This window comes from Cannabis sativa, chromosome 1 (genome assembly GCF_029168945.1).
Source record: "Cannabis sativa cultivar Pink pepper isolate KNU-18-1 chromosome 1, ASM2916894v1, whole genome shotgun sequence".
In the NCBI taxonomy this organism is placed as follows: domain Eukaryota; kingdom Viridiplantae; phylum Streptophyta; class Magnoliopsida; order Rosales; family Cannabaceae; genus Cannabis; species Cannabis sativa.
The window spans coordinates 47,458,268-47,472,920 of NC_083601.1; the positions used below are offsets into that span (position 1 = coordinate 47,458,268).

A 14,653-nucleotide genomic window follows, 5' to 3' on the forward strand; every position below is an offset into this window, starting at 1 on the left:
GCGGTATTTTTTACTTTTTTACTGTGTTTTTTTATAAGTTTCATACTGCAGTATACTGTGTTAAGTTTCAGTGGTGTTCTACTAGTGTTTTACTAGTGTTCTACTGTTGTTTTGAGTTATACTGCTTTGTGTTTTACTGGTGTTTTATAAAAACACAGTATTTTTGTAAAGATTTCCGTGTAACAGTATTTTTGTAAAAGTTAACCCAAATTCCAGTATTTTTGTAAGTTTCCCTTACACTAATATATTAAAATAATTTTAATTGGTAAATACTTTTATTTATAATTAAAATATCAAATATAATTTATTAAAATTAGAGTTAGTATATAATATAATAATAAGAATTAAAATAGGAGTTTACAGTATAATTTTCTCTTTATTGAAAGTGAAAATAACTTTTATGAAAAAATTAAAAATATGGAAAAACAATACAAGTTAACTAGTTACCATAAATTATTTTTTTTCTTCATGTTTTTCAGACTTCTTTTTATTTTTTATATAAGAAAATAAATCATATTTTTATAAACTTTTGCCAAAAACCATAAAATTGAAAATGCCCATTTTCAAATGAAGAATCATAGTACCACTCAATTTATAAGTTAACATCTATACCACTTTTCATTTTTATTTTCTAGCAAAAAGAAAAAAACTTTTGAAACAAAGTGATATAAATCAATTCAAATACAGTGAAAGCCATAAGTGTACATTGAATTGAAAAATGACAACAAATCTAACTAATAAAAGCAAATTATGTTTGACTAGTGTAGAATGTGTTATACAATCTACAATAATTATTTCAATGAAAAAATATAATATAATTAAATTTAGTTTACATTACATGTTGACTAGTGTCTAGATCTAGTACTAAAAAAATTTGTACAAGTATTTCTAAAAAGAAAAAGTCTATACTAACAAATGATAAAAATCAATAGAAAACTAAGAAAATGTACAAATTGGGGTTTAAAATCTCCAATTTTCAGTTAAAAAGCTCAAGTTGTGGTGGGCAATAGAGCTCTCAAATCAAATCTAAACATCTCTAAATTATTAAATTAAACAAAAATAAAAATAAAGATATGTTAATTAATGAAAATTGTAGATCATTAAATATTATTATTTTATAGCTCTTAATTATCGAAATAGAAAAATCTCATCTCAACTTCTTTATAATAGAAAATTCTTCAAAATTTAACCTTGATTAAATTAGCACAATTAATAATATATTGAATACTAAATTGGTGGTTAACTAAATATGGTTGGAATCTTATTGTAAGAGTAGTAGTAGTACAAGTACTATATAGTCTATAGTGAGATATATAAGATAAGAACATATATATGTATTAAAAAAGAAACAAATATTCATATTTTTATGTATAATTTAGTATAGATTACATATATAGATAGGTACAGATAATTTATGTCAATTCTGATGATGAGTCTGACAATATTGAAAGACATGTATAAAATGTGTAGTTATCGAATGGCCACTTCATAGATGGAACTAGATTCATTTATTCATCCATTCATATTGATTTGATTATAAACAATAACACCTTACACATTTCAATTCACACAATTATTGTTATGTGTTTATGGGTCCCCCCAATAATATATAGATATATGAAGGGAATTAATAAATAAATTATAATTTATATAGGTGCCGTTTGGTAACACTTTTATTTTTTAATTTTTTAATCACAAAATGAAAGTAAAATTTTTATTTTTAAAAATTTATTTTTAAAAAATAAAAATGCGTTCTGCAACTACTTTTATTTTTTAATTTTAAAAACAGAAAACAAAAGTGTGTTTTGTAAAGTTCAGTTTTATTTAAATTTTTTGATTTTATTCCAGTCGGGTCTAGGTCAGGGGTCGGATTCGGGTTCAAGTCAGAAACCGGGTTCAACGCCAGGGTCGTGGGAAGGGGATTTGGGTCCGGGTCTGGTTGTAATCCAAAAGATTGATTAAGAAAAAAAACTGTTTAAAAAATATTGAAAGTGATTTTTTTTTTTGTTTTTAAAATTTTGATTTCTAATTATAAAATTGAAAAGTAAAAACAGTTTTATAGAACATGTTTTTGAAAAATATTTTCACTTTTCCACTTTTAAAAACAGAAAACTGATTAAAAAAGTGTTACCAAACGCCACCATAGTTTCTAATTAGCTTTTTTTTTTTTCCTAAATCCTTAGTTGTGGATCTTTTATAGATTTAGGTGTGACTTGATCAGTATCTTTGATTTTATTATTGCGATTAGGTTTTTATTACCACGATTAGTGATTTTGTCTCTCTTTAATATAGTTTTTGAGTGTTTTTTGTTTATGTTAGTATGATTAGTCTTGTCTCTATGACATAATTTTGTTTTGTTTATTTATTAGTTCGTTATTATTGTTCTTCAATGGCTCACCATCAAATCGTGTGTTGTTAGTAGTTGGGAGGGCCGATCTTAAAATTTTAGAGCTATAGGAAAAAAAATATCTTTAGGCTCTTTATTTAGACTAAATGTAGTATTTTTTTAAAATCAATAAAAAAATATGTAATTTTAAAATGGGAAATTTTTTTTTAGGCTCCTGGACTAGGTGGACCTTAGACACAAGTACTCTAGCTCGCCTATACTCAGGGCCAGACGTGATTAGAAATAACAAGTTCTCTGCGACTGAATAAGTTGTTAGTGATGTAATTACATACCTTGCACAAAAGTTGAGTGCTCAAATTAAGTGTCAAATTGTAATAATTTATATTGTTATGTCTTATAAGTGTGGGAGAAAAATATATGTGTTTTTAAAGTAAATTTTGATATTACAATATTTTTTTATATAATTTTATTTTAGTTCCTTCTATCAAAGGATTTGGGATCATGTAGTCGATTGATTGATTCGTTTTTTCAATTCTAATTCTAATCGTGTTTTTAGAATGAGAGATGTATTAATTGAATTGTAAACTATTTTAATTAATTGCTATCAATATAAAATTGCATGATTAATTTTTTAAAAAAATTAATATTATAAATTATTATTGTTATATTATTGTATTACTGTATTAGTCATGTTATGTTATAACTTTAATTATCATCTTCACTCATTATAATTATAATTTAATTATTTTTGTCAAGACCCATTATGATTTTAATTATTATTAGTTAAATGTATGGTCCCTAGCTAGCTAGGTCGATAAGAAAATTTCATACACATATATAATAATTTTAGTTGTAATTATATTAATATGTCAATTTATGCAGCGATCTATTTTTTTAATCTTTTATTTAGTAAAATGGTCTTAATTGTTACCCATTTAATTATTCCTTTTTAGAAATCTAAATAACAAATATTTATTTATTTATTTATTTATTTTTATTGTGTCCAAATAGCTGGTTTTATAACTTTATTCTATGTAAATAAAGTGAATTACTATTATTAATATATTAGACCAGATTTGTAATGAAAAACATATTGCCTTTTTTTCACTGACAATTAATTAATATTATAACATAAATAAATATTGATATTGTCCTTTTTTAGAGCACATTAGTATGTATAATATATAGTACATTGTTCATAATTAATTAAGTACTAATTAATATCTGGGTGCATAATAAAGTAGTATAATATAGTGTTTTATATGTATTACATTGCTATCATATTTAGTATTGTCTAGTATTTTTTATAAGTAACATCCTACTATTAGTTAGCGATATTTTTTAAAAATTACTTTTTTTAAGTTATATAAGACTTGATACTTAATTACACTAATAACGATATAACACCAGATGTATTAATAATACTTTTTCGCATTTCTCTTTTATATAGCATGCCATGCATAATTTAAAATTTTTATTTATAAATTACCGACAAGTCAATAACTAATAGAAGGTTTTTTTATTTTTACACTTCAATTTTTTTTTAATATATATTTTTACAGAAATCTACATAGCAAGCCACATAATAACCATCTGAATAACCTAAATTGCAATCAAAATTTATATAGCAACCTACTGGAGTAACTACCAGAGCAATCCAAACCGTAAATTTAAAACAATGTATATAAAGTAATTCTCCTAACTAGTATATAATTTATTTTTCCTAGTATATATATGTAGTTAATTATAAGTATTACAAAAAATAACTATCTTTAGTGACAATCTTTTAGTAACAACATAATTTTTTTCAAATTAATTGTGAGTTTTAGTCGCAACAAAAAAATTGCTTGTGACTAAAACATAGTATTTAGATACAAATTGTTACTAATTTAGTTATTGTGACTAAAAATATATTTAGCTACAACAAATTGTGATTTTTGTGGCTAATATTTTTAAGCACAGACCTTTTAGTTACAATGTTAAAATGATGATTTATAATTAATTATAATATTTTTTAATTTTATTAATAAATTTTATTGTGATTAAAAGTAAAAGAAAAAAATTTATAGTGACGTGCTATTTATAAATATAATAATAATTAATTTTTCTTTGTTGAAAGTAGGTATATATTATATTATGCAATTAATATATTAGAGGGACCACACATTTTTGAGGCAATGGACCACTTTACCCCATGTGATGCCAGATGCCAAGAATTAAAGACTATATAAATACCCTTTTAAGATGATTATCATTATATATATTTTTAATTATACGTATAAATATATATCAAAGACTTATCATAATAAATTATTATTATTATTATTATTATTATTATTGGTGCTATAAATTAAATAAAAGAAAGGCATATGTACGAGTACATGCATGTCTATCTCTATTATGGAATGTTGCTTATGTATAGTTTCCTATATTTATCAAATTAAGTTTAATTTAATATGATCTTATTATTATTATTATTATTATTATTATTATTATTATTATTATTATTATTATTATTATTATTATGTGTTTTGTGGATATTATATGGATATATATAAATTATTATATATAATTATTAGTAGTATAGTTTCCTATATATATGTACAAAGTTTAATTATTTCCTTTTTTGGCATAATTTTACAGTATCTTATATTAATTAAGGATATTAATATATAATGTCGTTCCCTAACATAAAAGTCCAAGCTTTATAAATATATATATATATAGATATATTTAAATTATATATTGAGAGAGATAGAATATATATCTAAGTCCTTTGAATTAATTCGATATATTTATAATCTAAGAATTAAAATTATATATATATTATTTCTTATGTAGTCTTACGAGTTAGAAATGAGATAATTAATAGCTTTTTGAAATAAAGATGGATTCGAACTAAAAATATGTTATTGAATATATAAAGCTATATAGGCTTACGATCGAAAGATCAGAATTTGAATCGATTCCTACTTCATAATTTATATATACATAATTAACATAAATATATATATTCTCTCTCCATATATATATATATATTATACGTACGTACACATTAATTAATTAATGTCACTATATATATGTTCATACATATAGTCCTCACCCTATATAAATTCATTAATAAGTTATGTATATAAATTATTCAAAGAAATAAATGGAGAATATATAGTCAAGATAAGACTTCGTTATAGTTAAAATATATAATAATGAATTAATATCTCTCCAAAAAGTGTGTTAACGTAATCTCAATATCGTAAGCTAAGTAATATTATGAATAAATTAATTTATAAAAATATTATAATAATCGTGATTTTTATGATTTGATTTGATGAAATCAATAATTATTTTTCCTTTCTTAACTACAAAATAATAATAATAATAATAATAATAATAATAAATTATTTCTTCTTTTCTAGATTATATGCTAATTAGATAGATATATTATATAGATCCATAGCTCGAGACAGCTCTTATTGGTTAAACAGAGTAAACGTTAATAATTTTGAAAAGTAAACTACTTTGATCATGAACCAAATAATTTGGAATTATTATTATTATTATTTAAGAAAAAAAAAAGGTGATAATAGAGAAACAAAAAAAAAATAATGATAAAAATCGACAAGAACTCTAATATGTTCAAAAATTTATGAGTGAAGTATATAAATATATTGGATATGATCGAATCATATTTTTCCAATATCAAAAAGTTGTTTTTCAATTTAAACCACAATAATTGTGCTATATGCTCAACAAAAGAATATACTTTGTTCAATTAATGTTCACATATAGTTCTCTCTATCTCTTTAATATAAAAGTTATACATATATATCTTTATATATTAAAAGTGCCTATCTAACGGCATTTCTTGGTTTAACAGAATATATTAAAAATAAAAGAATATTCTGTTAAATTTAACGATTAGGTTTGATCTCCCGTTAAAAAATAAACCCAATAATTAAACCCAAAAAATTAAATAATCTTTTAAATAAACAATCTTTTAAATATTAATAATCTCTTTTTAAATTAAAAAAATCATCTTAGCCACATATCTCTCTAACAAACCTAGAATATTAATAATTTTTTTATTTATTTTTTAAAAAAGAAAAATATAGATAAAATATCTAGAAAAGATAATATAAAAGAAGATTGATTGTGTTTGCTTAGAGATTTAAAGATGAAATGGGCTGTAATTAGTATTTAACTTATATGTTTGTGCTTATTTTTAGTTTTGTTTTTAATTTTACCACCAAGAGGAGAATGTTGAAAAATATTAGAATATGAAAATATTATTGGTGCTTATTAGTAATTTGCAAAGAATGTGAAAGTCTATAAATATATAGTTGTGTAGCTATTATTAAATATGAAATGAGATAATAGAACTTTTTTCAATTAGAAGATTAATGTACATTTTACTATTAATAACATACATTATTATAACACAATTATGTTTTACTTACTAAATATACTGACACATATTTTATTTTTTTCCATCTTTTAAATTATATATATAATTCCCTTTCAAAAAAAAAAAAAATTATATATATAATTATTATTGAGTTGGAAAAAAATTATTAAGAAAAAAGATTAAATGGAAATTTTTTATTTTTTTAATGTTTGGCTTGAAACAAATAATAATATTGAGAATTCTTCTTTCTAAAAAAAAGTATAGTAATATGAATGGAATAGTAATAGTGTGTCATTTTCAATGTTGATCAAACCTTACTATCTCAAAAATAAATAAATAATAATAAAAAAAAAAACCTATTAGTATAACTCTATGAGCAAAACTCATCACTATTATATATAGAGTTTTTTACTGTTAAATTCTTAACATTATTATTTTACTTACACTTAAATTTAAATTTGAGCAGTAAAAGCATTTAAATGTTAGCAAATTTAAAGTGTTATCTATTTTTTACAACTGTCAACATGAATTGTTTACGTCTATACTATTGTACTCATGGTACGTTTATACTGGTACACCAAATACTATTATTTAAAAATTATAAAAAATTATTTCAAAATTTATAATATTTTTATTTTTTAAAAATATTTTATTTGTTATTTTTATAATTGTATTTAATTTTAATATGAATTTTGAAATAATTTTTTAACTAATAATATTAAGTGTACCATTATAAATATGTCACGTGTATAAGAGTGTACACATAAATAGTTTAGGATTGCAGTTAGCCGACAACCATTATTGCTTGCTGCTTGTAGGAAATAATAACTTAAATTTGCTAATAATTTAATTGTTAGAAAAATTTTACCGTCAAAATTTTAACTTATTAATAACTGCAAATAAATAATAATTAGGAGGATTTAACCAAAAAAAAAACTCTTATACATAAATATTTACATATATTTAATAATAGTATTTATAGGTTTGTATGTGTGCATTGACCCTTGTTTTAATTTATTCAAAATTTAGAGTGCTTACAATTCTCATTTATAGGTTTGAAAACCTGCCTAGATCAATACTAGAATATAAATGTTAACATTAGTACAAACTCATGAAAATCAAAATCAGCAAGTTTTAGATGAACTTTCCAATTTCCCAAATTATAATTTGCCACTATATGTCACGTACACTTTTTCAATGAATGGTTTGGTAGACTTCTAGATATCTATTTTAGTATTTAAGAGAGTTTTTTAGTTTAATTATTTTTTATGACTGTGTATATTATGTTTAAAATTTTTTAAATTTAAAAAAAAAATTATGAATAATTTATAATACTAAAAATAAAATTTAAATTTATTGCATGTTTGCATAATCGTTTTCTTAATTTCTTATACATGTGGTAAATAATTGTTCGAATCTTATTTTCAATATTATAAACTATTTAAATATTCTAAAAATTTAATTGTTAATAGCAACAACTTACGCAATCATAAAAAAAATTAGACTAAAATAATTTTTTACATACCGAAAGAGATAGGACTACAAAAAATCTAGTTCCAACAAAATTTGTGATTACAAATGAAAAGTTATAACTAACTATAAATAATCATTCTTATATTATGACTAAAAGGATTAGTCACAAAAATTATAATTGGTTGAATTAGTCACAAAAATTATAATTGGTTGTGATCAAATATATTTTTAGTCACAATACTTGTTGTGATTAAAATTAAATTGGTAATAATTTATATTTAAATACTATGATTTCATTACAATAAACTTTTTATTGTAATTAATTTTACACTAAGAATAGCTTCTTTAGTTGGGTCTACCAACACCCTTTTCAATTGTGCTACGTAATTAAATTTCTTATATATTATATACTCATCATCATCATCGTCATTAGCATATATAATTATGATGATTAATTATCATCATCACTCTCTTGATGAGAGGCTGATCAATTATAGAGAAAAAGCAAAGTCAATATATTTTCTAAAAGAAGATAAATCATTATTTCACACACTCCGTTTATAAATTGTAATATCAAATATGCATAAGGTACAATTAATGATGTGTCAAATAATATGCATATAGTTTTATAATGAGACATGTTAAAACATATATACCAGTAGTATTTAATATTATTATAGATATTAATATCACTATTGATCTAATTAAATATAAAATATTATATAATTTAATATAATAATTTTTAAAAAATATTAATCGCAAAAACATATATCTAAAAATACTAAACACTATTAATATTAAATAACAATCTCATTCTCTATAAATCACAATATTATTATGATCAAATACATGATATAGCTACATATTTTTATTTGACACATCTTTTAATACATTTGATATATACATCGACTATATACATATAAAGATTTCATAGAGAGAGATAAACGACAAAGCTACATAGAGTATATAGGATGATATAATATATATATATATATATATAGATATATAGGCTTGTTGGATGATTACACAGATTTAGGCAATCAGTCTTTTGGAAATTGGAAAAGGAGAAATAATCTTATATATGCAAAGATATATATTGTATGAGATATTTGATTTGATCACACTTGCTTATATCTATCCACTACTACTCTATACCTTATTACCTTTGCTCTCATCAAAAAACGTGATTCATTCTCTTTCTCTCTCACCACTTTCACCAATAATTCAATTCAATCCAAACAATATAATAATATCTCTAATTAACAATATTAATTATAATTTAAATGTGTAGCTAGATTAATGTATTTAATGTCTTTATATACATATCAAAATCTAAATAATAAATACTTGTGGTTTCTAGCTATATATTTTATAGTTACATTATAAATGGGAGTAGTACGCATTGCCTTTTTCGAAGTACTCACATGATAATAATAATTTGATTTTTTTCATCTATATTTATTTCTTTCTCACATATAACATGTTTAATGATGACTTATACATCTTTTAGTTATTATTTTTAATTTTTTTTTTAAATTATTGTTTAGCTTGCTCTATTAATTTTTATGTCGATTGTTATGTTAATTTTAGTTACGATTTAAGTTCTCTATTAATTGCTATGTACATCTTATTACAAAAAATTATAATATTTAGTAATAACTTTTTAGTCACAATATAATTTTTTTATAATTAAATGTGACTTTTTGTCACAACAAAATATTACTTGTGACTAAAACATAGTCTTTAATTACAAGTTGTCACTAATTTAATTTTAGTCACAACAAATTGTAATTTTTGTGACTAATACCTTTAGCCACGGACCTTTTAGTCACACCATAATAATAATAATTTAAAATTAGTCACAATTTTTTCACTTTTAGTCACAAATTTTATTGTGACTAAAAGTAAAAAATTTTGTAATGTATCTAAATTTTCGTAAAAATACAAAAAAAAATATATATATATATTTTGAAGTGTAAAAATAATTAAATAAAAAACTTATTTTTTAAGGAGTTTATTAATGATGACATATATAATTAAATATATGTATTACATTTATACATAAATTTATTAACTTGTTAATTATGCATGCATGTATGTAGTACTAATTAATTAGTTGGTTATTATTAGTTTATAATAGCATTAAATAATATTAACAAGGTACAAGAGGACTATATCTCGATCGTTGATCTACATATATAGTCTATGTATAGAGATAAATAATAATAGAGAAGCATGCATTATTATGATTAATGATATAAATTAATTATTAATTATATAATAAATATCAACATCATATAGTTATCATATATCAAGTTGGACACTGCACATGATAAAGACTATGTACCTTTTCTTACTTTTTTCAGCTTAATTGTTTATTTTTCCTTTTAATATTTAACGTTTAGTTCTTTTTTTATTATTAATTTTAACGTACATATAAAATATATATAAATATGAATAGGCTTGTACTACCATCTGAAGCAATAATTGAAACAATATATCTGGTCAATCATCACCCAACAAATTAAATACTATTTCCTATATATCTTTAATTATATATATAATTAACATTTAAATAATTTATATATATAGCTTGTCAAAAAAAAAAAAAATAAATAAATAAAGAGAATATAGAGAAGATCTTGCGGCTATATACGCAGTACTACGTAATAACCATATGGTAGGGACATATGCCACGTAATAATATAGAATTAAGGAGATTATGATCATGACCTCTCTCTCTTCTTATATATATATATTTACATGTATATATATAGGGTGTGGAGTTTATTGGAGAGAAAACATTGCAAAATAACAAGGAAGCTTATAGTAATAGTAATAGTAAGTGTTAGAAACAAGTGTTGTTAATGGTAGTGAATTCAGCAAGTGAGGAATTAGTAATGGTAGTAGTTATAAGAGAGTATGATTCGGAGAAAGATAAGGTGGCGGTGGAGGAGCTTGAGCGCCGTTGTGAACTCGGTGGTGGTGGTGGCCGCCGTGGTAAGCCTTCACTTGTCACTGATCTAATGGGTGATCCTATTTGTCGTGTTCGTCATTTCCCAACTCACATCATGCTGGTACGTGTGTGTATATATATATTTAAGTACGTAGATTAGTTTTCATGATTTATTGTTCAAAATTAATAATGATGATAATGATAATGATCAGGTAGCAGAGTACGGAGAAGAAAATGAGATTGTGGGAGTAGTAAGGGGTTGTGTCAAAAACGCCACAACAGGGAATTCCCTTTATGTAAAGTTGGCTTATATTTTGGGCTTAAGAGTCTCTCCCACGCACAGGTACTACTACTGTTTCTTTTGTAATTTCTTAAACAAGCCCCCTCAAAATCATTATTAGGGAGAGATAAGCATGATCAACTACTGTTATTATTATTATTATTATTGTGTGTGTGGATAGATAAATAGTGTGTATAAATAGTAACTTCTATCCTGATTTGTCTTACAAATGTAGTAATTTCTATATTGTGGTTATCTTACAAAATTACTAGCTTTGTAGAGTTTTTGTTTAAAATTAGCATGTAATATATTCCTTGTTATCTCTACAAATATCTTTTATATATATATTTATATATATATATATATTCTAGTTTTCGATGCCAACAAATAATCCATTAATTATTATCATTATTGTTCAAACTCTCCACAACACTAACATAGGAGAAGATTAGATTCTAGTAAAAAGAGAAGAGGAAATGTTCCTCGTATCATGAAAAGAAGCTACCATACCTAATAATATAATTAAGACTTCAATCTCTCTCAATGAAACACATGCATCCACTACGAGATAGAGAGACTGCTTTTTACTAATTAAACATTAATTACTATTATTATTATTATTATTACAATTATAATAATTTAGATAAAATGTCGTCTTCTCATTAATTTCCCACCATTCCCTTTTTTCTCTACTTAATGAAAAATAAAATACAAAATAGAGTACCATATTTATACTATTGCACATCTCACACACAGTGTGATCCACCACTGCTTTTTTTAAAAAATAAAAAAAATAATAAATTGATTATTCTTTTTGTTATTATTTTGTTGTTCTCCTTCCTTTTGTCCCCTTTATGTTTTGTTTTTCTCATTGGTTTGTTAGACAACAGTCTCTCTCAGATGTGACCCCCAATATCACTTGCATCTTATGTTCTTCTTCACTTTCAAATATACATATATCATACATATCCTAAATGTTCCTTCTAACTTTTTCAATAAGACCCACTTTAGAAAGTACTCTCACCCCACTAGATTTTTCATTTTTCACTTTATTTTTGTCACCATGCAAACAACTAGCTACTATACCAAATTAAACAGGTCCACTACTAGTAAATATGTACTAGTAAATATGTACTAGCTAATAATAGTGTACTACTTGTTCATGTAATTAATATACCAAATACTAATTAATATGCACTCTAATAACTTTTTTATGGTAATAACACAGGAGACTTGGTATTGGCACAAAATTGGTGGAACGACTAGAAGAGTGGTGCAAAGAAAAGGGTGCAGAGTACGCATACATGGCCACCGATTGCACCAACGAGCCTTCTATCAATCTATTCACAAAAAAATGTGACTACACCAAGTTTCGTACCCCAACCATGTTGGTGCAGCCAGTTCATGCTCATTCCAAGCCCATACCTTCAGACATTGCCATTATTCGAGTTCAACCGAAGCTCGCCACCTCTATGTACGGCCAAATCTTTGCAAATTCAGAGTTCTTCCCCAAAGACATAGACGCCATTTTGACAAGCAAGCTCAACTTGGGAACTTTCATTGCCGTACCGAGGAATTCCCTCTCCAAATGGGACCCGAGGAAGACGTTGTTTCCCCCAAGTTTCGGGTTACTAAGCGTTTGGAACACCAAGGAAGTGTTTAAGTTACAATTAAAAGGTGTCTCGACTTTGAAATACGCATGCTGCGAAGGGAGTAGGGTTTTAGATGCATGGATGCCTTGGTTGAGGCTGCCTTCTTTCCCAGATGTGTTTAGGCAGTTTGGTGTGTATTTCATGTACGGACTTCACATGGAGGGGAAGCAAGGGGTTAGGCTCATGAGGTCTCTATGCACCTTTGCGTATAACATGGCTAGGGATGACGGTGGATGCGGGGCTGTGGTGGCTGAGGTGAGCCAGAGAGACCCTGTTAGAGTGGCCATTCCTCACTGGAGGAAGTTCTCTTTGGCTGAAGACCTTTGGTGCATCAAAAAACTTTCAAAGCTACATGAAACTCAAGAGAAAGAGACTGTTACTACTACTACTACTACTTTGAATGTGGGCGAGAGATTTGAGCCGTCCGATTGGACTAATGCTCGATCATCTTCGCCAGTGATCTTTGTTGACCCCCGTGACTTTTGACATAGTAATAATAATAATAACAATAATAATAATAATAATAATATTTAGAGTTCATCCTCATCATCATTATGTGTATTTCTTACGTATACACACAAAAGCCGCCAAGGATAACGAAATGTCATGACCTATCTGGTAGAGTTTTCAATCTTACACATTTCTCTATTTGTAAGATTTGGTCGATCTCAGCTTAATTTAGATCAAAGTTCAATGAAATCTAATCTCTCAAGGACCACTTATAATTAGAAATACAAATATCATAACACAACAAGAGAGAGTCTAATTTAACAAAAACATGTTCAGATATAGTAATATATTTCTAATCCATATCTTATAATGATTGGTTTCTGTAGAAAATAGTGATTCGAATTGTGTGTATATTTCATAGAATAGTACATATTTATATACAAAGCTAGGAGACTAGGAAATAGGAAACTACCAACAAAATAGGAAACTACTAAATACAAGTTACCCTAATTCTTTTACACCTAATATACAGCTAATATTCTAACACTCCCCCTCAAATTTGGAGCATAGATGTTAATCATGCCCAGCTTGTTACAAAGATAGTCTATCCGCACCCCATTCAAAGCTTTTGTAAAAATATCTCCTAGTTGTTCTCCGGTTTTCACATATCCTGTGGAGATCAGACCTTGTTGAATTTTCTCACGAACAAAATGACAATCGATCTCAATGTGCTTAGTTCGCTCGTGGAATACGGGATTCGAGGCAATATGAAGAGCGGCTTGATTATCACACCATAATTTCTTTGGAATAGAAGTCTTAAACCGAATTCGGTCAAAAGTGATAAATCCATATTACCTCACACACGAATTTGGGCCATAGCTCTATATTCGATTCGACGCGGATCTAGATACAACATTTTGTTTCTTACTCTTCCGAGAGACAGTTGCCCCCGACAAATACACGATATCTGAAGTGGATCGTCATATCTACCTTGGAGCACCCTTCGATACTGCATCGAGAAAAACACTTTCGAATGGGTATGTCCATGATCCTTGTAAACTATACCTCGTCACTGGTGCTCCTTTTAAGT

General features: G+C 25.3%; 1 protein-coding gene across 1 annotated transcript; it reads left to right on the forward strand.

The window, feature by feature from the left end:
* Positions 1–10,997: 10,997 nt before the first annotated feature.
* Positions 10,998–13,665, forward strand: LOC115704851 (probable N-acetyltransferase HLS1). Its single transcript, XM_030632063.2, has 3 exons — positions 10,998–11,302; positions 11,394–11,524; positions 12,690–13,665. Exons 1-3 carry the CDS (start codon positions 11,093–11,095, stop codon positions 13,597–13,599), a joined length of 1,251 nt encoding a protein of 416 aa, XP_030487923.2. The 5' UTR covers positions 10,998–11,092; the 3' UTR covers positions 13,600–13,665.
* Positions 13,666–14,653: the final 988 nt, after the last annotated feature.

Coding starts and splice junctions, on each gene's coding strand:
- LOC115704851 (XM_030632063.2), top strand. CDS start 11,093: ATGGTAGTGAATTCAGCAAGTGAGGAATTAGTAATGGTAGTAGTTATA. Junction 11,303..11,393: donor TCCCAACTCACATCATGCTG/GTACGTGTGTGT, acceptor GATAATGATCAG/GTAGCAGAGTACGGAGAAGA. Junction 11,525..12,689: donor AGAGTCTCTCCCACGCACAG/GTACTACTACTG, acceptor GTAATAACACAG/GAGACTTGGTATTGGCACAA.